This window comes from Falco cherrug, chromosome 10 (genome assembly GCF_023634085.1).
Source record: "Falco cherrug isolate bFalChe1 chromosome 10, bFalChe1.pri, whole genome shotgun sequence".
NCBI classification, from domain to species: Eukaryota; Metazoa; Chordata; class Aves; order Falconiformes; family Falconidae; genus Falco; species Falco cherrug.
In genome coordinates, this window is record NC_073706.1 from 6,056,488 (window position 1) to 6,079,713 (window position 23,226).

Sequence of the window (23,226 nt, forward strand, 5' to 3'; positions counted from 1 at the left end):
CCCATGATGGGCAACGAGACCCAGCTGCTTCCCAGCTCCAGGACAGCCACTCTGCCTCCCTCCGATGCCCAAACATCCCAGCAAACATCCACAGGGATAATACCCCTGGATACAAACACTGCCCACACCCCCTGGGAGGGGAGCCAGCCCTGGTGTACCCCTGCAGCCAGGCTGGGCTGGGGCTGGGGGCTTGGACACATCCCTCTGCTCCCCCTCGTGAAAAATAACCAACCACCAGCAGCTGGATTCACTTTTTATTAAACTGCCCAGAACAAAAGGAGGAGAAAGCAAAGCCTGCCCAGAGGCCATCCCGGCGCTGGCGCTCACGCCTTCCCCACCAGGAAAAGGGGATTCTCCTCTGGGACAAACCCCCTCAGAGGGTGTTTCAGCTTGACCTAAGAGTTAAAAGGTCCCTTTATTGGGAGGGACGTGGGGGGGGAGTGAAACAGAGCTCCTACCGCTGTCAGAGCCTGGTCCAGCTTCCTTGCGGATGAGGCAGGATGGGCATCAGCTGCATCGGGAGCGCCAGCTGGAAACAGCCCTGCAGGCAGGGCTGCGGGTACCACCCCACACCCAGAGGGCTCCTGCTGCCCCTGATGGCCCCAGCAGCACTGAGCACAGCCCCAGGGAGGCGGCGAGGGCCAGGCACCTTGCTGGGCTGCCAGCTGGAGGACAGGCCGTGAAGGGAAGGGTGATTTTAGCCGATGCCCTCATCCGAGCCAGGCCCTTCGCAGTGGCTCTGTTTGGCTCGGGGAGGCTCTCCCTGGGGCCGTGCCCTTAGCACAGTCTGGGCTTGTCACGAGGAAGGTCTCTGGCTGGGCTGGAGTCCAGCTTCCCCTGGCAATGGGACACAGCACCCAGCATCCCAGCAGCCAGCTCAGCCTGGAGGACCTACCAGCAGCCAGGTGAGGTGTGCTGGTGGGTAAGCAGGTGAATGGACGGACCTCCAGCTTCCAAGAGTACTGACCAGCCATGAGGCTGAGCTGAGACCTGGCAGGCTGGTGACGGGAGGTACAGTGCCACAGAGCTGTCCCTGCGTGCCAGGCAGCAGGGGTCCCCTCCCTCCTGCCCACCCACCAGCTGCAAACTGCTGCGTGGCACCCACTGACCTGCCCCCCATGCCAAGGAACAACGTACAGGTCCCCAACCCTGCAGGGCTCGCCGACATGGGTTGTGCTTTTGATACGCTCCCAGCAAGTGCAATCCAGCCCTTGCAGCAAGAGGCATGTGCTGGCAGCAGCCATAGCTGAGGGTGTCCAGGGCGGGAGGGCAGCAATGCCCCCGTTTGGGGAGCAGGGAGGTGGGAAAGCAAACCTACAGCTTGCTGGCCTTCTCGTCACGAGACCTCTTGCCAGACCAAAACACTCGAACCTACTTGGGAGGAAAAAAAAAAACCAAACAAACAACAAAGAAAAACTAACAATGTCATTCAGTGCCTGCAAAAAAGGATTGATTATTTCTCAACAGGCTTTAAAGGCTCCTGCTGGACCCTGCGTGGGGCTGGCTGCCAGCTGAAAGGGGAGAGGAACAGAAGAAATGAGAGCAGTAAGAAGGACCTGACATCTCTGTTCTTAATTTATCATCATAGCAAGACTTGAGCACCGAGTACAGCTCGGCACGTGCTCCTAGATGGATTTCCTCCGCAGCTGGGGGTGTTGCCGGCAGCGAGGGCTGCTGGATGATAAAGTGCTCCCAGGGGAAGAGCCGGTCTGACCCCGCGTGCTCAGGGAGACCTCGTCGATTTTGTAGGAAATGGAGTTGTAATACACAGGGTTGGTGTGGCAGCTCAGGGTCTCGGGGTGGGAGGGCACCGGGCTGCTGCACAGCTGAGGTCTGTAGCACAGGCACGTGCAGAAGGAGGGGACCGCGGCCGCTGAGTTGGCCGACTGGCGCCGCTGCTTCTCTGCGTCCTCCTGGATCAGTGGGATGAGGTTCATCTGGCTCGTCCTGTCCTCCACGGGGAGAAAAATGGCGTTGCTGCTCCGGCTGTCCTCTTTCGGCTTGAGGTGGATGTTGTTCCGGGCTCTCCTCAGTGAGGCTCGCTCTTCAGCATCCCGCCGCTCGTCCTCCGAGTTCATCGTCAGGAACCGCAGCACTACCAGGTTGAGGAAGGCGCCGATGACGGTCAGGCCCACCAGGATGTACATGAAGCTGAAAGCCACATACGGGGGCTTCTTTTGCAAAGCCTCGTTCTTCTGCAGAGCCACAAAGTCTCCAAAGCCAATAGTGGTCAAGGTGATGAAGCAGTAGTAGTAGGCATGAAAGAAAGTCCAGCCCTCAAAATAAGAGAAGGCTGCCGCGCCAATGCACAGGGTCCCCATGCAGGACAGAAAGCCGACCAGGACCATGTTCTCCATGGAAACATTGGTCGTCCTCATGCCCAGACACTTCTTGATCTTCTTCAGTAGCAGCCGCACAACAGTGTTCATGCGCTCCCCCAGGCTCTGGAACATGACCAGCGTCAGAGGGATGCCCAGGATGGCGTAGAACATGCAGAAAACTTTGCCAGCATCCGTGCCCGGGGCAGCGTGCCCATAGCCTGCGAAGGAAAGAGGAAAGGCAGGCATCAGCCCTCACTGGGGCTTCCAGCAGGGCTGGCCTGGGACTAAGAGGAGCAGAAGAATGGGAGGTAAATGGAAAATGAATTGGTAACAGATCTGCAGGCAGTGCTAAGGGGGCCATGGGATGCCACATCCTTTGGGATGATGGCACGTGGCAGTATCATGTAGGCAGAGCCTGATTTGGCCTCTAAAGAGAGAAGGTACTCTTCTGAGAGCCCCTGAGATTGTATGAGGTCATGGAGGCCAAGAGGAGCCCTAGAGCTCGACAGGGGATTCGCGGGCCTTCTGCAGCTCACAAGCAATTTAGAGGCAACGATGCCATGCCAGCGCCGGGTCTGCAGGGCAGCCCGAATCCCCGCAGTGAGGGAGGACGGAGGCTCCGCAGGATGCTGAGGCCAAGACCCTGCAGGCAGGTATGCACCCAGCCAGGCCCATCCACCACTGCCCTTGCAGGGCCATCGTCACCTCCCCAGCACTCGCCCCCACCCCTACTGTCCCCTGAGCCCTCCAGTACCACGTGCATCTTTGACTCTCAGCTGTGCGATCATCTTCTGCTTGGCCTGTGGGACAGGAGCTACAGGGCCCTGCGCTATAGGGTTGGTCCCCGCGGGAGCAGGGGGACTTCTGCAGAGCAACTTCGGATTTACACCAGTGTCACTGAGACTCAGACCTCAGTTCACTGCCAGACTGCTGGTGAGGAGGGGTTGTGCTGTTTTAGATGCAGGGACGTATTTAAGTCACCACAGCCCTGTCAGCCTTTGTCCCAGGGACAAGGATCTCAAGAAGGACAAGGTTCTCCTTGAACGCCTTCTGAGATTTAATTTCCTCACCTTGCTCCAAGTTTCAGAGCTGTGACTCAAGGACGCGCACAATTATACCATGAGTCGTAATGAGGCATTCACCGCAGCCTTCCGGACTCCAGTGATGCTGCACGCACCTCACTTAATTATAAAAGCTTAACAGAAATCGGTGGCCTCTGAACCTAAGCGGATGAGTAACTCGGTGCAAGGGAGTCATGCAGCGTGGGGAGTAACGGCATCCAAAGGCATCCAAGCCTTTCTTTTGACTTTCCATAAGAAACTACCAGGGCTGGAAACTTCCTTTCTGAAGGTGCCTGCAGAACAGCACCAGCTCCTTCCCGTGCTGCTGCACGGCCTTTTGCAAACAGCTGATTATATTTTCACTTTTTGCAGGCATTTGTGTGACTTTTGTGTGAAGTACGTGGAGAAGGACAAAAACACCCTCTTTATTTCTCAGTCTTGTTCGAAGCTGTGACTTGGCTTCACCTCCACCTCTGATGACTGTGGATTTCCAAGACTCTTAGGGAAGCTGGTAGCACAGAGTGGTGGGACAACCAGAGGCTGATGACCACATTGTCCCCGGCCCCTGAGCACACGTCCTGCCCCAGGACACTCCTGCACTGGGGCAGGGCTGAGAGGCTGAGGACAGCGTTATCCTCGACCACGCTGTGCTCTAAAACGCAAGCAGGCAGGCAGGGACCAGTTTCTGCTGTGTCTGTTCATAAACCAACACAATCAAAAATGATAAACTTAATGCCTGCATGCCACATTTTACAGAATACAGAGCAGACATGAGACTGCAGTGGCAAAAAAACCCCCCAGATAGATCCAAGCTTATAACCGAAGGCAATTATCAGGTCCTAGGCTACAAGATAATACAGTGACAGCAGTGAGGAGGTAAATATAATGATCCAGAAGAGCAGTAAGTGGAAAAACAGTTGTTGTACCCTGAGAGACTGCTGAAAGAGCATTTGACTGATGCTTTCAAAATGACAATGGGAATTAGAAAGAGTAAACACAGCTACATTAACATTAAAACTGAGATTTGGAGCACAGCCCAATATAAAGAGATCTGACATGCCAGTGTTTTGGAAATACGGCACCTGGGCTGAGATGATTTATCGCACAGGGTGTGTGAGAAGTGTAGCAATTGTTTGTCACACTCCACAGACAAATAATGTAAATGAAGCTATAACCTGTCACGTGACGATGGAGGTTTTCACTGAAGCCATCCATCCTACCCTCCTGCTGGGGCCTGACACTAGCCGTGCCCTGAACCCATCGCTGTTTGCTGGCCACATGTGTTGCCAGCTGCACACACACACACCCCCCGCCACATCTTGTGGGGGCACACGGAGCCCCCCCAGGGCAGGGCCTGCAGGGTACCTGCCCCTCCACCACCTCTTGTACCCTGGTTGATCCCACCAGCCCTTGTCCTGCGGGATGATGCTTTCAGACACCAGATGTATTTCACCCATCCCAAGCCCCTCGGTAAGGCTGAGCCTCGTCCTGCGGATGAGGAGGTGGCTGCCGGCTGTGGAAGGGCAGGATTCGACCTCAGGGTTCCAGTCTACAAAACACGCCTGCTGACCGAAATCCCAGCACAAGCAATGACATGAGCACAGGATCCTGTGCCTGTCTACCCCCAGAGGATGCTCAGGGTGCATGGATTAATAAAAGTGGATTAATTAAACAATGCTCAACTCCCATGTGGCTAATCTCACCTAGAATAAAGGCAATCCTCATTCAATTTAGTTTCTTTCTCGAAGCAGGGCAAACCAAGACGTTAGGCTCTAGTATGGGTAAGTGTGTCTACACGGGGGTTTCAATCCTCCCCTCCAAGCTAATCGCCACCCATCTCTCCGCAGGTTCCCGTGCAGGCAGAGCGAGGTTCGGTGTCTGGTGGCTGCCTTGGCACCCTGAAGTGGTCTCATACAGCCAAACATCTAAGAGTTTTCAGCTGGCAAAGAAGCCAGCCGTTCTCATCCAGCTCTTCAGCCCGGCTTGCTGGCTACAACGCTGCACAGAGGACAGACGCGGCTCCCACATCTGCCCTCCTACCACCCCTGCCAACTTCTGCAGCTGCCTGCCCCAAAGGTGCCTGCTGCCACCTCCCCGGGACAACCTGCACGTCACATCTCATGGCCCCAGCCACAGCAGCACCCTGGCATCCCCCAGAACTGGGTGGCCCCAGCCTGCCTGCGGGTCATCTCTCGCACCGCTGGGCACCGGGGTCCTGCAGGGTCAGCGCTGGTGTCCCAGGGGAGAGGTGTCCCAGCCTTGCAGGGGTGAGACCTGGCGCTCCTGTGCAGGCATTCCCCGCGGGCTGGGCTGGGGCACCCAGCGGTGCTGGGGTGTGGGAGGCGGTGGAGGTGCAGAGGTGTGGGGATGGAGGGAAATAGGGGTGCAGGGCATGGGGATGATGGGGTGCAGGGCTGAGGGGATAATGTGGTGCTGGGCATGGGGATGATGGGGTGCAGGGCTGAGGGATGACGGGGTGCAGGACTGCATGGATGATGAGGTGCAGGGCTGAGGGGATAATGGGGTGCAGGGCTGAGGGGATGATGGGGTGCAGGGCATGGGGATGACAGGGTGCAGGGCTGAGGGGATGATGAGGTGCAGGGCTGAGGGGATGATGGGGTGCAGGGCTGAGGGGATAATGGGGTGCAGGGCTGAGGGGATGACAGGGTGCAGGGCATGAGGATAGCGGGGGGCAGGGCTCTGGGATAACGGGGCGCTGGGCTGCGGGGAGGGGGAGGTGCGGGGAGGGGCACGGCGGGGCGCACGCCGGGCTGCCGGCACTCACCGATGGTGGTGATGACCGTGATGGCGAAGTAGAAGGAGCCGGCGAACTTCCACTGCCGGCCGGCGCGGTGCGGCTCGGCCTGCAGCACCAGCCGCTCCAGCTCCCGGTAGTCGTCGGCGGAGAAGCGGTACTTCCTCCGCAGCTCCCCGCGCTTCTGCTCCAGCAGCCGCTTGCGGCCGCTCTCCGCCTCCGACTCCAGCGCATCGAAGACGGCGGCGCCCACCAGCAGGTAGGAGAAGATGCAGAGGATGAGCGCGGCCGTGCGCAGGTTCTGCCGCTTCATGGCGAGGGGCGGCCGCGGCGCCTCAGCCCGGGCTCCGCATGGCCCCTCGCCCGCCGCGGGCCCCGCCGCGCCCCCCGTGCGCCCCGCCTGCGCGCCCGCGCACCGCCCCTGCGCGCACCGGCCCCGCGCACCGCCCCCTGCGCGCACCGGCCCCTGCGCGCACCGGGCTGCGCGCTCCCGGCCTGAGGAGCCCCCCCGGGCCCTCGCCGCCCCCTGCCCGGGACAGGGACCCTGGCAGGGCACGGAGCCACGGACGGCCGGGGCACCGGGGGGCTCTGCCCCTGCCCGCCAGGGTACCGGGGGGCTCCGCCCTCGCCAGCCGGGGCACCGGGGGGCTCTGCCCCTGCCCGCCAGGGTACCGGGGAGCTCTGCCCCTGCCCGCCGGAGTACCGGGGAGCTCTGCCCCTGCCCGCCGGGGTACCGGGGGGCTCTGCCCCTGCCCGCTGGGGTACTGGAGGGCTCTGCCCTTGCCCGCCGGGGGAGCAGGGCACGGGGTGCTGGCCCGCTGTGCCCAGCGCAAAAGTTTTAAGAGAGCAGAAAAGAATGAGACCAGCAGGTTGAGTGTTTGTGCTGGTTTCTCTGGCACGTTTGGCAGATGCTGCAGGCACAGGGGGCCGTGGGACCCCCCAGTGTGGGGGCAGCGAGTGGGACCCCCTGCGCTGGGGCACCTGGCAGCCCAGGCCAGCGCTAGCATGCAGGGGGATGGCGGTGGGAGGAGGCAGAGCCCACAAAGTGAAGACCCTGTTTCTCATTACTGGTTTCCTGAGCTTTTATGTAACCCTTAAATTTCACTTTTAAAAATAGCAAGATACTTCTCTGAGTTGTACATTGCAGGAAATAGCATCTCCTTCAAGAAACAAACTCCTTCTTTTGACTGGGAATAAAACATACAAGGGAAACAAACCTACAAGCAGACTTGCATCCCTCTTCATCCACCTCACCTCTCTCTGGAGAGGACAAGGTGCTTAGGGCTTTAATCGCAGCAAAGGAGGTTGGAATTGGACATAAAAACTTTTTAACCATAAAGACAGTGAAACACCGGAACAGATTGCTTGGGGAGATTGTGGCAGCCCTGCCACTGGGGGTGTTTAAAAATAAGATAAGCAGATGTCTGGATGTCTGCAGAAAGTGCTCTGGGTACAGCTGATGCTCGCCTGGAGCAGGGGATGACTTGACGCCCTCCTGGACCCCCCCCTCCAGCCCCAACCTCTGCATTTCCATGGCCAGCACCAGGGACACGGTGCCCTTTCCCGCTGTAATCGTGAACTCTTTTTCACCCTGGACACTTGCCACTTCCCTCCTCCTTGCCAAGCCTCTGTGCCAGCCCCATTAGTGAAAGTTGTTATTGAAGAAAAAATACAGGCTCCACATCCATCACCAGCAGCACAAGCTGTCGGTGGATTGCTGTTCGACATCGTAGTGCTTGCAGCCTCCTAAATCAGGCGGCAAAGCCTCTGCTGGAGGAATCTGTCTGGTTTGTGTTCTCTGTGGTGTCGTTTGCAGCCCTGCTAACGGGGCCTGGGGTGCTATCAAACCTCCAGACCCAGGGCAATATGAGGGCTGCGTGCTAGAGAAGGTACGCTTCACCTGCTAGTAATTTTTTCCACTAGCCAGTGATGGCATCCCACCTTGAAGACAGGACACAGTGCTGATAACTGAGCTCCTGTTGGTTCCATTACAGAGGAAGGAGATCTTACAGCGACCGCATCACTGGGTGCCTGTCACACATCTTTTAGGAAGGGTTCTGGGGCCTCCAGTGCCTTTCAGGTCAAATTCTGGGGTCTCCAGGTAATATGTGGAGCATTAAGCTGATGCTGTAGCATCTTATCCAAGACCAGTTGCTCTGTGCAGATGTTGGGCCAACATGCCAGTGCAGGTTCAAGCATGCAAAACCCCAGGAGAAGCTCTCAGCCATGGGTGAAGAGAGGCACATGCTACTTACACAGTTTCCTGCAGCAGCAGCATCAATCTTAGATGGTTATGGGCTACCTAAATCCTCTGCAGTTTGTTTCCAAACGCGTGTCTGCGATGACAGCCCACAGTGCTTCTGTAGAGGTGGTAGAGCACAACTGTCTCAAAGTGTTACCTACACAGGGGGTCTGTGGATGGGATCTCACGCTCCCTGTGGCTGGGGCCATTTAGGGCAGGGGGGGCCATCTCCACCCCTGCAGTATGAGCAGCTCTCAGCGCTTCCTCGGTGTGGTTTCTGCTAGTCCTGTCCTCTTTGGGTCTTGTGGTGGTTGACCTTTCCTGGCTTCAAGGTCTTTACCTGACCCCAGAAGAAATCCTCACCTGGTTGTGTCTTGTGGCACGGGTCTTCCCTCGGCATGGCCTCTCCCTGCCACCTTGGGAGCTACAGAGATTCAGGCACATCCTTTCTCTAGAAAAAGGGATGCCATTGATGGAGCAGTGTTGGGTGAGGGTCTCATTCAGCTACAGGCACAATGAAACAGCTGCTGATCGCTTCCACAGGGGCTTGGGATGTCACTGATTTCTCCTTTGGGGGTTTGCTTTGACCTTGTGCAGGTCATAGGCCCTGATGGAATCCGTGCTGCCCAGCAGGAAAATGGCAACAGGATCCATCTCCTAATGAGACACCCCCCCCAGTTCACAAATCCGGCACAGACAGAACCAGGACCGTGCAGCAGTAACGTGCACAGCCCTGTGCTCTGAACGGGGCTGGAGGCTCCGTAATTCAGGTGGTGCTGAGATCAGCCTGATCTGCCGTCTTACTGCTCACATATTGCTTTTTCCTGCATGCAGTGAGCGCAGGGCATGAGCGACACCAAACCCTGTCAGATGGCTGTCGTGCAGGGCAGGCCCTCCTGAGGCACAGGGAAGTTTGATGCTTTCCCACTGGGAAGATCTGTCCATCCAACCTTTGTCTCTCTCCCAACTTCGCTGCGCTTGAGAAAGGTCAGGCTGGAGCCGCAGGACCAGACCAGGCAAGATAATGTACTTTATCATTGATTTCCAGTGAGAAGTTGCATTATGAGATTAAATGTCTCATTTTTATTGCATGGGGAGGCAGAGAGAAGGCGAAAGCTCTGAAAATAAAATAGACACCAAAGCGATATGTTTTTGTTGTAAGGTGTTTGTGATGGGGAACGAACGTATCTTGTTTGTTCAGTTCTTTGGAGGTGAACTTTGAGAAGCTGCTTCCTTGTGAGGTTGCTAAACAAAGTCAAACCTCATCTGTGTTTAAACCAGTGCCTAATTAATGTGTCTAATTGGCCCACATCTACTAATTCCAGGCTGGCAGGGTATTTATTAAAAAGCTTTTCTAGTTTTAATGGATTTAAATAAGCAAAGCTGCTTAGCAGTCTCAGTCGAAAGGCACTAAATAGGGACCAGCAGTGTGGGTCTGGGTCGGTCCCACAGCCCGACATGCATGGGGAGAGGTGGGAGCATCCCGCCAGCTTTGCTCAAGCTGCTTTGGGCACCAGCGCTGCCTCGGTCTGTGCAGGCAGCTCCTGGTCCCCAAGCAAAGGGGTCAGCGTTAGTGGGACATGTGGCACCAGCTGTGTCACACCTGTGGCTGTGCTGCCCACCTGCCCACGGTGGGCAGCCAGGGCCAAGGACGGCGTCTGACAGGTGTCAGCCCCCTCCCCAGGTTTCAGCCACAAGGTGCTCCAGCTCTCTGGGAGCTTGGGGACCATACTGGCATGCCCTGCTTTTTTTTTTGTTTTATTTTTAAGGACAAAATAGATATTTTCTTTTGCCTTAGTAAAAGCATCAGCTATTCTGGATTTAATGCCAGTTAATACCGAGATTACAGCCTCGCAATGCCACAGGATATTTTTGAAGCAATGGATTAGTTAATTTTGAAAAAAGATTAGATGCTGAGATATGAATAACAACCAGCTGCAGCTGTCCAGAGGAGAGCGGGACCCCAAGCACGGCTCAGCTGTCCCTGGCCAGGCAGCACCGTGAGCCGGCACAGGGAGCGATGTGGACACAGAGTCCCTGACCCGATCCAGACTGGACGTAGCAGCGTTTGCTTCTGTCCCATGACTCCAAAAATCTTCCTGTAAAATATCCCCCTGCTAGCTGGAGCTAACTTCTCTCTGTCCCGCTGGCCACGCTCAGGGTTACTGGCGGCCCAGGAACCTCACAGCTTTCTCTCTGCTCCGGGATTTCCCCACTGCCTCCCTCCCTGACTCTTTGTGGCGTGGATGGCTTGCAGGTGCTTTGCTCTGTGTTGTAATCTGGAAGCTCAGCAAGGGAATTAATGAAGGATTAGAGATAAACTGGTTGCAAATGCAGATGGCCTCTGTGTGGTCACCACGGATGTGGCTTGCAGGTTTCAAGCCCCAGGGCAGGTGGGCACAGCTCCACGTATGACTGTCTTCAACCCCCTTGCCTAGGACCAGCCACGATAAACCTTGGCTGTGCCTCCTCCTGATACCCCACAGCCTGTTGCTGAGCCTTCCCCAATTACCCTTCCTACCCAAAATGGGTCCTGCAAGGGGTTGCACAGCCCCATCCTCCCCACCCCTGCTCCCCCTGGCAGCCCCATCTGCCAGTGGTTGTACACAAAGCAGACTGGGGCTGGAAATGCTGACAGTGCTCCTGACAGTTTATGGTCACAAACTCTATTTTCAGCATAATAAGTTTTTTATATGCTTGGAAAACTGTCAGTTGAACGTCGGCCAGGCACAAAGTACCTGCCATAAAGTGCCTGGACCGCAACCAAACGGGGAAGGTGCTGCTCTGCTTTAGCAAGTTCTTGATCTCAGCAGCTTTAGTGGGTTCATTTATTTGGTTTGAGGATCTTGGCTTTAATAATAAAATTATTATATATGTAATATATTTTATATATATCTCCTATAAAAGATATAAAATAACAATGCCCCTGCTTAATAATTTGTGGAAATATTTGCTGAGAGCCTGTTAAACCAGAGCTGTCAATCAGTTTGGATTGGGGCTCAGGGCTGGAGGCTCCACGGTGCTGCTGCTGCTGCTGGGGTGGGCTGGTCCCTGCGAGGAGCCACTGGACCCCAGTGACGAAGGAGAAAGGCTTTGGGAACATGTCTGGAGAAGAGTCCCACTCCCTGCGAAGGTAAATCTGGAGATGGGCTGCCACAGCCACGACCAGACTCGCCACAGAAACACGGCCACATCAAACCCTCGGCCAAATGGAGAGAGGGGCCTGATCCTGAGCGCGACTCCGCTCCCACCGTGGCAGCATCGCGATGCTATAAATTACTTTCCTGCATCACAGCCTGCGGGGCTGCCAGTAAGGTCAAGGGTGGAGGGGCAAAGGGTCTGGGAATGAATTGCAAATATGCGAGGCTCTTCCAGAGGGTGCCCCGGTGACAGCTTCACCCTTGTCCTGCAAGGCACCCTGTGCCACGGTGGCACTGCACCGCAGGGACAGGAAAGGTCCTGAACTGCTGTAGGGTTCCTATGGGACACCCTTGGGTGAGCGATGGGCTCTGGCATGCTGTGTGGCACATCATGACCCACGTGGCACCTGGTGAGCACCATGGTCCTTGCCGGGAGCCCTGCGGTGGCTTCAGTGCCCAGGGTGTAGCTGGTTCACCGCCCGGGTCCCATAGCACCCTCCTCCCCCCGGGCAGCGGCAGGGCAGCGGATCCCACTGCAGGTACCGCAGGCTGGCCGGGGCAGGAGGCAGCTGCTCCAGCTCCGGCAGCGCGTGAGTGCCTGCCTGGATGTGCTTCAGGGAGGAACGGTGGTGGCTTCCATCCCACCAGCAAGCTGAGCCGTGCTCTGGGTGAGATTTGGCCGTGCGGGCAGCCGGGGCGGTGACCTCGTGGCGCGGGAGCTGTGGCAGTCCTGTCTGCTGCCCCGGGACTTTGCTTCCCAGGCAGACAGTTTACAGCAAATGGCTCCTTTCGGTGCTAAAAATAACCTGGTAGGAAACAAATTGGCTCCAGCACTTCAACTGGGGAAAAGTGCATTTATTAGTAAAAGTCAAGACATCCTTTCCTGTTCTGCCTCTGAAGCTCAGGGAACCAGCACCGCGATGTTGACTGAGCTTCCCAGCCAGGCACCACCTTATTTCAATGCAGCCTTTGATTCCACCAAGATGCATTGTTCTTTCCTTGCTAGTGATGCTCCACAGGCTGGTCCCAGCCGCCAGACCCCACCGGCCAGAAGCGGCTCCGGCTTTGGGGCCACAAGCGATTTCCCAGCTGAGGGAGCTGTGAATCACCCTGTGAAAATGCTCCCAGATGCGCCGTGCCTGAGAGCACAGCAGGTTCCCGGTGAGGAATGAATTTAACAAAATGAAAATATTTGTTTTCTCTTGCGGTGCAGGCACCATGTTGGGGACATATTTCTTCTTCCACCTCAAGATTGCAGATTTTACTAAGTCTTGTTTATATGCAGATATTTTCCAGCTGCTTCTCTCCAGGCTTTTCTCTGCAAGGATTAATTGGGGAGATGAGACACATCCTCTCTGAATTGCAAATGCAGAAATATTTCTGTGTGTGCCTGGCCCAGCTGCTTGTCCCCTGGTCCAACCCTGGCCCTTTCTTTCCAGTCACGCTCAGGGGCCGTGCGGTGTCCCTGGGGCAGAGCAAATGGCAGCACAGGAATCACAGCTGTTCTGGGCATCAGGACGCCAGCTCTGCCAGGAATCGGTTACAGGCAATCAAATTAACACTAGGCTTTTCTGGAGGCAGGCAAACCACCTGAGCTACATGGGAAAATAAGCCAGAGGCTTCTCTGGGTTCCGAAATATTTAGCTAGATTTTAGCTCCCTTGTTTGAGTGTCCCTTCAGGTGGGAGCTGAGGTGCTGAGCTGTGGCAGAAGGCGATGCTCATCTGGGTATCCCCCCAGGGCACCTCCACACAGGGCTGGGTGACAGATGCAGCCATGGCCGTTTCTGGGTTCCTGCCTTGGGAACCACATGTGAATGGTCCCCTTTTGTAGGAAGGTTGAGAGCTTTGAGCTGTCCCCCAGCCTGGGATTTGCAGGTGCTGATGCGACTGCAAATCCATCGCTCCTCCTTGTGCTGTGCCTTTGGGAGGGGATGCTGCCCTGTGCTCCCAGCCTGAGTCTGCTGCTTGGGTTTATCCATGAACCACCCTCTGCTCCTCACCTATGCGGCACTGGAAAGGAAAATAAACCCTCCTCTTGGCTTCCATGGTGCTGGGTCTGCTCCCCCCCCACCCGTCTGGGCTAAGCAGAGCTACTGGCAGTAAATCTGGGCATGAGGAGTTACGGCATGGAGACCTGGCACGGAGGGGGAAGAGGCACTGGCCCACCCAGAGGTCAGTTCCTTTACCACCAGCTGTGGCCACAAAATCCAGCCATGGGGAGATGGCTCATGCTCATCCTTGTGGACAGGTGGGTTAAAACACAGACTTCTCCCTAATATTTCAGCTGACGGGGCCCCTCTCCTTCGCTGTGCACCTTGTGCCGTTGGTGTCTCTGCTCTGCAGCTGGCCCTGGGGCAAACCTGCCAGAGCTGTTCCCCACCTCCCTGCCCAGTGCAGTGGGACAGCGGCTGTGGTGATGGGACTGCTGTTCCTGCTTTGTACGCAGAAAGATGCTTTCCCCCAGCAGCCCTGGGGAGGCTGCAGCATCTCCCGCTGGGTATTGCAGACCTGCTGGGGTCTTGCACACCCCCAGGCACCTGGATGAGCTGCATCCCAAGGACTGTCCGTGTCCCTGGCTCCTCTGGGCTCTCAGCACGGCACTGTGTTGCCATCACAGCACCGCACACTTTTACATTATAGGGGGATTTTTGCCTCCATAACCAAATAACACTTCATGCAGTGAGAGTGCCTGGCTTTTGGCATCACCACCACCAAACGTCCCCCTGAGCTCTCCTCAGTGCCAGCAGCTTTGTGTTGCCAGGGCGCCTTCTCAGCCTGCAGAGCCTGGACCAGAGGTGCAGCAGTGCTGCAGTGTGGGCTGGGCTGGTAAGAGTTGACGGGGAGCTGCGGTATGTGGTTCTCCCCCACCTCTGCTGAGCAGCGCCTCCGCATCCAAGCAAAGGAGGCCAGGATGGAGTTAATCTGTCTCCTGTCTTTGGACCTCCTCGGCAAGCATGGAAGCAGCCTCTCTGAGGAGGAGCTGTGCTGCTACTGAGAAGCCTGGGAGTTTTCTGATGATCCTTAAGGTAAACTTTTTGCCCATCAGCCCAAACAAGCAGAAGAATTTCACAGTGGCTGGGCTGTGCCCTGGCACAAAGGGCTCTTCAGGGAGCTGGATCTGACCTGAGCATCTCCTGGTAGGAGCAGAGCGGAGGTGTGGGGTAAAATTCAAACTATAGTCTCCTCCAAGGTTGCTGAGAAGACAGTGCAGGTCATGGTGTGCAGACCCAGGGGTTTCTTGCTGCCCTGCTCTCTGTGCTGACCCCTGCCTTGAGCAGCAAGCAGCACTGATGGCAAGGGGTGCGGAGGGCTTGCCACTGGGGGATATTTAGGGGGGTGGTCAGAAAGATGGCACATCTTTATTAAGCCTGGGCTCATCAAGTCCTCCAGGACAAATCCCTGTCTGCAGGGTGCAGCCGCAGTCGCTCTGTAACACACATACAAATGCGTGTCACAGCTGCAAGCTGCGCAGTGCCGCTGCTGCTGAGCTGCAAGTGCATTCCTCAGCTCTCGCTCTCCTCAGGTCCCACGCTACACGGCATCACCTATTTATAACTGCATGCACTGCAGGAGTAATATTAGACTGATGGCCTCATGCAGTCACGCTAAATGTTATTCTATTTATGTGATTTGCTCTTCTTCACAAGCTGTTGGTCTCCCAGATGCCAAAACACTCTGTGTAGCACAGACAAAGACTCAGATTTTTCTTTTATTAAAATCTTCACCACTGGCACCCAGTTGCAGGTACATTTACCATTTTATCCCAGGTCACCTGGAGTAATTGCATCTACTATTCCCTCCCCAGTCTTACCGATATCCTTGGCAAATAAGATAACCTGTCAGGTCTGTTGTCCCTGTAGCCAAAGGTACTTTAGCAATGAAATTGTTTTACAGAAGAAATAAATGCCTCTCGCTGAATGTGAGGATGCTGTGACCTTTCATTAGTGACCTGAGTGACTCATCCCTTTTTGTGTGCTCACTGCAGCCTCCCACCACGCCGTAGAAGATTCACCAAAGTCCTGCTGCCTGACGCCTGGTGTAATGGGAAGCTGAGACCTGCGGAAGCCTCCTGCTCATGCTGCTTCTCCTCCGGCTTCGCACAGGGTCTTCACACCTCCACCTGGACCAGGGGGCTCTCGCATTATGGAGATGCCCTGTTTGCACAGTGGGGACTCTGTGCACCAGCTCAGTCCCACAGCAATGTCCCCGGTACCCCAGCCCTTGTCCGAGCAGCAGCTCCTGCTCCCCCAGGCTGTGGAAATCTCTGACACAAATGCATAAGCCCCTGTTTTCAGTACAGGGCAGCCAACCCACGCTTGTTTAGCAAACGGGGCTTTGCTGGCCATACCGACCCCCTGATGTGAGGTGGGCAGCTCGGTCAGAGCCAGATTTCAGCCAGCGGCCACGTATCACACCACGAACTCTCTATTCACCGGTGGGGGCAAGTCCTCCTACTCCAGCAGGCTAATGCCTGGTACCTCTGCAGCCAGCAGCTGTTAAACAGCACCTGGCAATCATTTTGCTGAAATCAAGGAGTCTTTGCGGCTCCTGTGGCACTCATTGCTCACTCCCGCTCCCCACTGCTTGCACAGGGGAGCCTCTCGCTCCCTTGCTTTGCTGGGTGCCTCTGGAAACACAAAGACCTTGGAAACACAACATTTAGTCTCTTTTTAGAAATCCATGCAAAGTGAAATAAAGAATTAAACAGAGTCAATTCCTATACATTTAGCTGCTGCTGATAGTTACATTTTCTTTTTGTAGCGTGTTTTGCATGCCAAGAAAAACAGTTTTGCATTTTAAAGAAAGTGGCTGTACATCTGTGCATCTGTACATACGCCTGTTAATTCTGCATGAATGGCTTCCCTGGGCTGTCAGCTCAAAAGTTCTCTTTAATGTAACGAATCCTGACTGCGTTTGCAACAAATCCTCAACCAAGAAGGTTTTATTTAATGAAGCAAGAAGTTCTGCCAAATTGCCAAGCTTGATCCCAATCCCATTAATGTCAGCAGGAGAATTCCCACCATGTTTGGTTTGTTGGTTGGGTCTAATTTGGGTAAAGGAGTTAATAGCCTGCTTTCAGGCTGATTGTTCAGACAAGATCATTGCTCCGCTTCGGTGTGCCAGAAAGGCTGTGGGGAAAGTGGACAGTACAGGTGGGATTCCTCCCACCTGATTTTAGGCATCTTCAAGTCTGGCAACAGATAGCCAAGGGAGGGAGAGAGGGACATTCACCTCATCGTAAGCCAGGAGCTCGCAAGAGGTGAAATGAATTTTAATTCCTACCGAGCCATCTCCCATGAGGATTTGCATCCCATGTAAAGGAACCTGACAGCTCTGGAAGGTCTCTGCAGCAGAGGGGAAGGGGCCTTGCTCAAAGCCAGCCCCTGAGTGGGTGGGTGTTGACCCAGGCGCCGCTGCAGCCCACTCATGTCTTCTCCCTGTGCTTGTGCCAGCCTGGAAGTAAAGCTGATGCCTGGTCCAGGATGCAACCATGGCACAGCAGCTCCGGTGAGCACTGACCCCCACCTGCCAGCAGCAAATGCTCATGCACGGCCCTGCCAATGGCTGGCAGAGCTGCTAGGAGAAGGAGAAGGGGGGATATGGCAGCTCCCCACCTTCCTTGTCCCCTCACCCCCTCCCAAACATGTGCCGCATCCTCCCCTCCCCATGCCACAAGCAGGGACTGGCACAGAGCAAGAGCTGCCTGTGCTGGTTGCTCCAGGGACAATCCCACCCCTCTGGTCCCAGGGGATAAGGAGCCCTGGGGAGGCTTTGAGGGGTCAGTAGTGCCCACATGTTTTGGGCAGGTCCCCAGCAGTGACCATGCAGCTGCAGTGTCCCACAGAGAGCAGCGGCTGCTGTTTGCAAGGGAAGGAGCCTCCCTTGACAGGGAGGGCTGGAGGAAGGAGGACTGCTTGGCTGCTCCATCGCCAGCTGCAAAAGCTGGCCACACAGGCTCATGTGCCAGCGGTTGGCCCTTAATTACACATACAGCTAATAAAGGGAAGGAGCTTAGTCCTTTAGCTCACAGGAGGAAGTAGTATTGTCTGAGAATCAAGGGAACTGCAAAGTAGGAGATACAAAAAGAAGCCAAGCCCCTAGTATCTCAGGGGCATCAGCCTGACACACAGATCCTTAATGGCTTTTGCTGATTTGACAGATGCAGGACAGAGAAAAATGAACGGATTTTGTGGCTGCAACTGTCCCTAGGGCTTAGGGATGCTTCTCAGGATACAGATCTTTAAATCATCATTAACAATGACTTGAGGGGTCACTGGAGAAGACAGAGTTGGGCACAGTGATGCAGGGGGTGAGAGCAGAGTTTGCTGGCACTTGTTACACAGTGCTCCCTCCCTGGGATGCAGGTGATGCTTTGTTTCAATCAATCATGCACAAAGTGGGTGCAGTGACAGTGAGATGTAGCTCCTGTGGGCTGTGGGCAGCTGAAGCTGGTTCTGTGGGGAGCTGTAGCATCTTGGATGGGATCCAGGTGTGAAGATGGAAGAGTCGGACAGCTTTTGGAGGTGTGGATATTTTTTCAGGAAAAGAGGAGAAGAATTCAGAGCTCCGGTGAAGCTCAGATCTGGGGAGTGTGTGCAAGGAGGAGACAATATCTGATCCCAATCCCCCAAAGATCTTCCCTACTGCAGAGACAGAAGAGCATCTTGTAATTTAGGCTTTGTCTTAGTGTTTCCTTTGGTTGAGGTGGGAGCTGAAAGTTTCAGGCAACCCTGCCTGGTGCTGAGCAGACTCTGGGGACCTACCTCAGTGTATGCCATGCTCCCTGTCTGCAGAGTCCTGGGAAACTTGTCACTGCTCCCCGGGGCTGGCAGGCCCCTGCTCCAGCCCGCAGGCCAGCTGGCTCCTGTGTTCTTTTAAAGCTTTAAAAGAAGCCAGATGACTCATGGCTGAAAGCATTAGGTGTTTATTTGCACTTCAGACCTATTAACTCCATCTGAAAGCAAGTTGCAGCTCCCTCCACACAGCAGCAAAGGTGGGTCTGTAGGAGGAACAGTTGACCTTGATAAATATCAGGCTTTGGTCCAAAAAGCGCAGCATCTGTGGGTTGGCCCTTTCCTGGAATGGGCTGATTTTAACTCACAATTCACTTCTTCAGCTGAGCTGCAAAATCTGCTGTCACATTGCTTCTTTCACAAGGACCAAAACATCAAGCTGTTCGTGGTGGGGTGCACCAAGAGCAAAAAACGAAATGCCTCTTGGTTGCTGCTGTTCCCCCTGAAGAAGGGGTCCCCACATGCCCCCCCCAACAACAGCAGAAGGACTGCCCTCACCAGTGAGCCTTGCCTTTACAAGCCTTCAAACCAGTGGTGCTTCTCTTTTTGCACGTCTAATTTCTGCTAGACACGTCTAATCCCCTCTCAAGGCGGGATGCAAGACTGAGATGCAGCCACCCACCTGAAGATTTCAAAACTCTCCTGGGATCTGCCTGCTGAAAGCAGCGGTTCAAGCCACTACAGTCATTTGCCTTGCAAAAACCCCCACCCCCAACCAACAGCCTCCAGAAACTTTAAAATACCAATTTGTTGTCTGCTATATGCTCTTCCAAAAGAGAGTGAGTAATGCTAAAATTCTTTTTTTCTTTTGCAGGGGGGGTGGGCAGTAGAGAATAACACAGATCCTGAAGCAGCCCAGTCACCCAGGAACTGGCACAGCTTAGTCATGTATCTAAAAACCTAATATTTTGATGACAGCACTTCCCCCCCTGCCCTGCCCCACAAAGATTCACCCTCTCAGCTGTCCTGTGACGCAGGTAGTTAATTACCAGTGCCCTCTCTTCAGGTGAAGGAGGGAATCCTGTCTCAAACCCACGTCCAGTGGAGGAGAGGGGATGCAGCAGGGGGGGCAAGGCGTCATTCACCCCCATCCCTCACTCACTGAGAGCTCGATGAGTGGCTGGGGAGCCAGGGGGATGTTAACCAGCTCAGACTGCTGTGTCGGAGGCTGAACTGAGAAATACTTCAGGACTGGAGGAAACGCAATGTTCACCTCTTTCCATCTCCAAGTTACTGTAGGCAAAATGGTTGGGTTGAGTAGCTTTGCTCTAAAACCTGGTCCCAGTATGTGCTCTGATGCCAGCAGTCCTGTCTATCCCTGTGTGAGATGAGCCAGTGATGCTGCAGTCACCACCTCTCTGTAAAACAGGCATCAAGGCTGGGGGGCTGCTCCCAAGATGGGGCCAAGAGCAAACAGAAGTGGTGCATCCTTTGGAGGGGGTGTTGGGTACCTCAGAGGTCATCAGAAGCCTCCACCTCACGAAGAATGATGCTCATCTTCTTCTCATCTGCCTGGCAAGAGGTTTTGCTCCTGAAGGTGGACCCCAGCGACTGGCTGGCTCTTTGGTGGATGGTCCTCATACATGACATGCAGTCTTTGCTGGTCATCACGTAGAGCAGGGGGTTGAGGGCACTGTTGAAGCTGGCCAGGCCCCGGGTCACCTGGTAGGAAACGTAAATGTGCTTTGAAGCCTGTGTGCAGGACCCTTGCAGCTGCCAGCCTCGAGACAACAAGCTGAGGATTCTGAAGACGTGGTAAGGAAGGAAGCAGATGGAGAAGAGGACCATCACAAGAATCACCAGTCTGATGCTTCTTCTCCTGAGGCTGAGGTCCATGGTGTCATTCCTGCAGAGCACCACCACCACGTGACAGTAACATCCGATGATGATGAGGAATGGGATGACAAACCCAGTCACAGTGATGGCCACAGTGTATGGCAAGTAAACTCCCAGGTTCTCGTTCCCGGTCGTGTCGTGGCACCGTGTCCCCATGTCGTCCATCTTGCTGAAGATGAAATCGGGAGCTACCTGCGCAATGACCCACATCCAGACCGTCGTGCTGAGCCACGCTGAAGAAGTTGCCCCCTGGCACCTGCCCCGAGCCTTCAGTGGGTGCACGATGCCCAGGTAGCGGTGGATGCTGATACAGGTGAGGAAGCCGATGCTGGCATAGAGGTTGAGGTGGAAGAGGCCCCGGGTGATCCGGCACCAGCCGGGTCCAAAGAGCCACACTCTGCCCTGCAGGTAGTAGCTGACGAGGAAGGGCAGCGTGCTGACGTACAGCAGGTCAGCCAGACCCAGGTTGCCCACCAGCAAGCCCAGGGGATGGCGGGCACGCTGCTGGGGGCCGGTGCACATGTGCCACAGTCCCAGCCCGTTCCCCGCCAGCCCCAGCGGGATCACCACCAGGTAGACGGCAGGCAAGAAGCGCTGGGCGAAGGTGACATCCACAGGGCACAGGGTCCTGCTGTCATTGCCGGGCCACGGGGTGAGAGACTCCGTGGCCATGGTGGGCTGCAGTGGGCTTCGCGGGACGGCGCTGGTCGTGGCGCTGCTCAGGGTGCCGGTGCCCGGCGAAGCGGTGCCTGTGGCTCGTAGGCAGGGCAGCACGGGCAGCGCCGAGCCCAGAGCCAGCCCCGGCAGCGCCACGTTCCCTGCGGCTGCCCTTGCCTCTCCGCTCCCAACGGGCCCTGGCAGGGGGGTCGGGGGCACCCGGCTCTCCCCGGAGCATGGGGAGGCTGTGGCGATGGCCGCCTCAGTGGAGAGCCCCGGTGGCTTCCACCGCTGCCGGGGCCGCTGCCAGCCCACTTGAGATATTTCGAGGCGGGCACCGGGGACGCGCGGGGGCCCGGCTATTTCGGACACGGCGTGCCTGGAGCGAGCGGGAGGGAGGGAGCGGGGAGGGAGGCTCTGCCTCGGAGCGGGTGGGGGATGTCTGATGGCGGGGGCCAAAGCTTTCAGCCCGGTGTGTCCCATGCGGCGTGAGGAGAAACCTCCCACCCTTGCAGACCGGGGGCTGGAAGCCTGCGTCCCGTGAGCTCGTCCCTCACTTCCACCCCTGACGGCCTTTCTCCCGGCCGCCTGCCCGGACCGTGTTGTGCACCGGTGGCAGTGGGGCAAGGTCGAGGCCGGCAGCTTTCCGTGGGGCAGCAGCGGTGCCGCAGGCAGTGCCGGCAGGCGTGGGCACGCCGGGCTGCTGCCCCGCTCCCTGCTGAACGCTGCCCCTTCCCTAAGCAACCACCTGCTCTGGCTGCCCACCGTATCCCTCCCCAGGTACAAAAATCCTCTCCCTCCTCCTCCTCCGAGCCGTTTGGAGCCACGCAGGGAGGAGATGCGTGTCAGGCTGTGACCTTCCTCCGCCGCCTTCCCTGCCGCCGGGGATGTCACGCAGAAGAAGCCAGATACTGTGAGGGTGGGGCAAGAGCTAAAAGCAGCGACCCCAAAGAGGACCCCCAAAGAAAGCCACCCCCCATCTGCATTGCTGAACACGTCCTGCCATGTAAACACGGCCAGAAATAACTTCACCTCCAGGTGCAGGAGTAAACAACAGTCAGAGGGGGGAAGGTTTACCCTGGCAAGCCATAAGGAAATGACCTTGGTAAAACAGCTTCAGGGAAGGGCCGCGGCCACCTGATTTCCTGGAACTTGACGCAGGGCAGGGGATGGGAAGAGGCTGGGATCTCACCTGCCAGCAGGGAAGGAAGGGGGTGAGTCCTGCCTGAGTCATCCCGACTGCCTGTCTCTCCTTGGGAGCAGCCCAGCATCTCTGCTGGACCACGCTTGGGCACAGCGGTTTGAGGACAGTGTAGGGAAGGTCATGACGTGGGGTGGTGGCAGCTGCTTGTTGTGAGTGAACACACATATGGTACCCCAAAATGTGCTTGCTGGAGCAGATAAACGATGGGAAAGGCTGCATGTGATTTCCACCTATGTAATAACATGTAGCCACTATGGTTGTGCCCCAAGAGATGAAGCTTAAAAGCTGTTTCCACGGAGTAAGGATATGGCTTTTCTGAGGTTTGCAGAGGCTCTGGTGGCTCTGTGCTTCTGTATGAGCAACAGCAACAGAGGAGGGGGTCCATGGGTGTTCACCCCTCAGGAAAGCAGTCCTCCATCCTGCCCTGCTCCTGCACCCTTCACTCCGTGCATGTCAGCTGCTCCTGCAGCCTGGGGTTGAGTTATGAAGTGCAGTGAGATGAGAGGAACAAACCAGGAGCAGTCCCCTTTGTCCCAGGACATCTGCCGTTTGGGAAACTGAGGCAGAGACAGCAGCTGGCTGGGAGGACTGCTGTAATCACAGGAAGGGCCACAAGCTGCTCTCAGCAGTGTAAGCAAAACTTTCTCTGTCCCTGGAATGAAGGCTTGGAGCTGGGTGCCTCCTGCCAAGGGAAGAGAGGAGCAGGGCAGGGTACGGGGAGCAGTACCCGTTCCCTGGCTGCAGCCCTGTGCCCTCCACACCCCCTGCTCCCAGGACCTGTTGGAGGCACACACACAGCAGCACTGCTGTTCTCTCGCGCCTGTCTCATGTGTAAGACGTTCCCTCGACCCATGATTTCACTCGCAGTAGAGATGCTACCACCCAGCTTTGCATCCCGTATCAGGATGCTCCCCTCTGGTGCCCAGCTCCAGCATGGGGCGGCAATGCTGCTGCCAGCCCAGGGCAGTGTGAGAGCACAGGGCTGGGACAGCTCCTGTAGGTAGCAAACACGGAACTTGAGTTGTAGCCAATTCAAGGCTCTTCACCAACAGCAAAAAAAGGACTTTGATGTACTTTTTTTTTTTTTTTTTTATGGATAACTGCATTCCTGTGCTCAGGAGGTAGCTGAAAACATTTAGCTTTAATGAGAGGCTCATCCAGCCCTTTCTCCACCAACTCCACCGTTTAAAAATCATCAGTCATGAGAATGGCTTG

At 55.9% G+C, this 23,226-nt stretch overlaps 2 protein-coding genes across 2 annotated transcripts; both read right to left on the reverse strand.

The window, feature by feature from the left end:
* Window positions 1-242: 242 nt before the first annotated feature.
* Window positions 243-6,530, reverse strand: KCNK15 (potassium two pore domain channel subfamily K member 15). Its single transcript, XM_055722353.1, has 2 exons — window positions 6,168-6,530; window positions 243-2,539 (listed from the first exon to the last, which is right to left on the reverse strand). Exons 1-2 carry the CDS (start codon window positions 6,448-6,450, stop codon window positions 1,626-1,628), a joined length of 1,197 nt encoding a protein of 398 aa, XP_055578328.1. The 5' UTR covers window positions 6,451-6,530; the 3' UTR covers window positions 243-1,625.
* A 12,947-nt stretch (window positions 6,531-19,477) lies between these two features.
* Window positions 19,478-20,822, reverse strand: LOC102054915 (P2Y purinoceptor 1-like). Its single transcript, XM_005439031.4, has one exon. It carries the CDS (start codon window positions 20,820-20,822, stop codon window positions 19,767-19,769), a length of 1,056 nt encoding a protein of 351 aa, XP_005439088.3. The 3' UTR covers window positions 19,478-19,766.
* Between the last annotated feature and the right edge of the window lie 2,404 nt (window positions 20,823-23,226).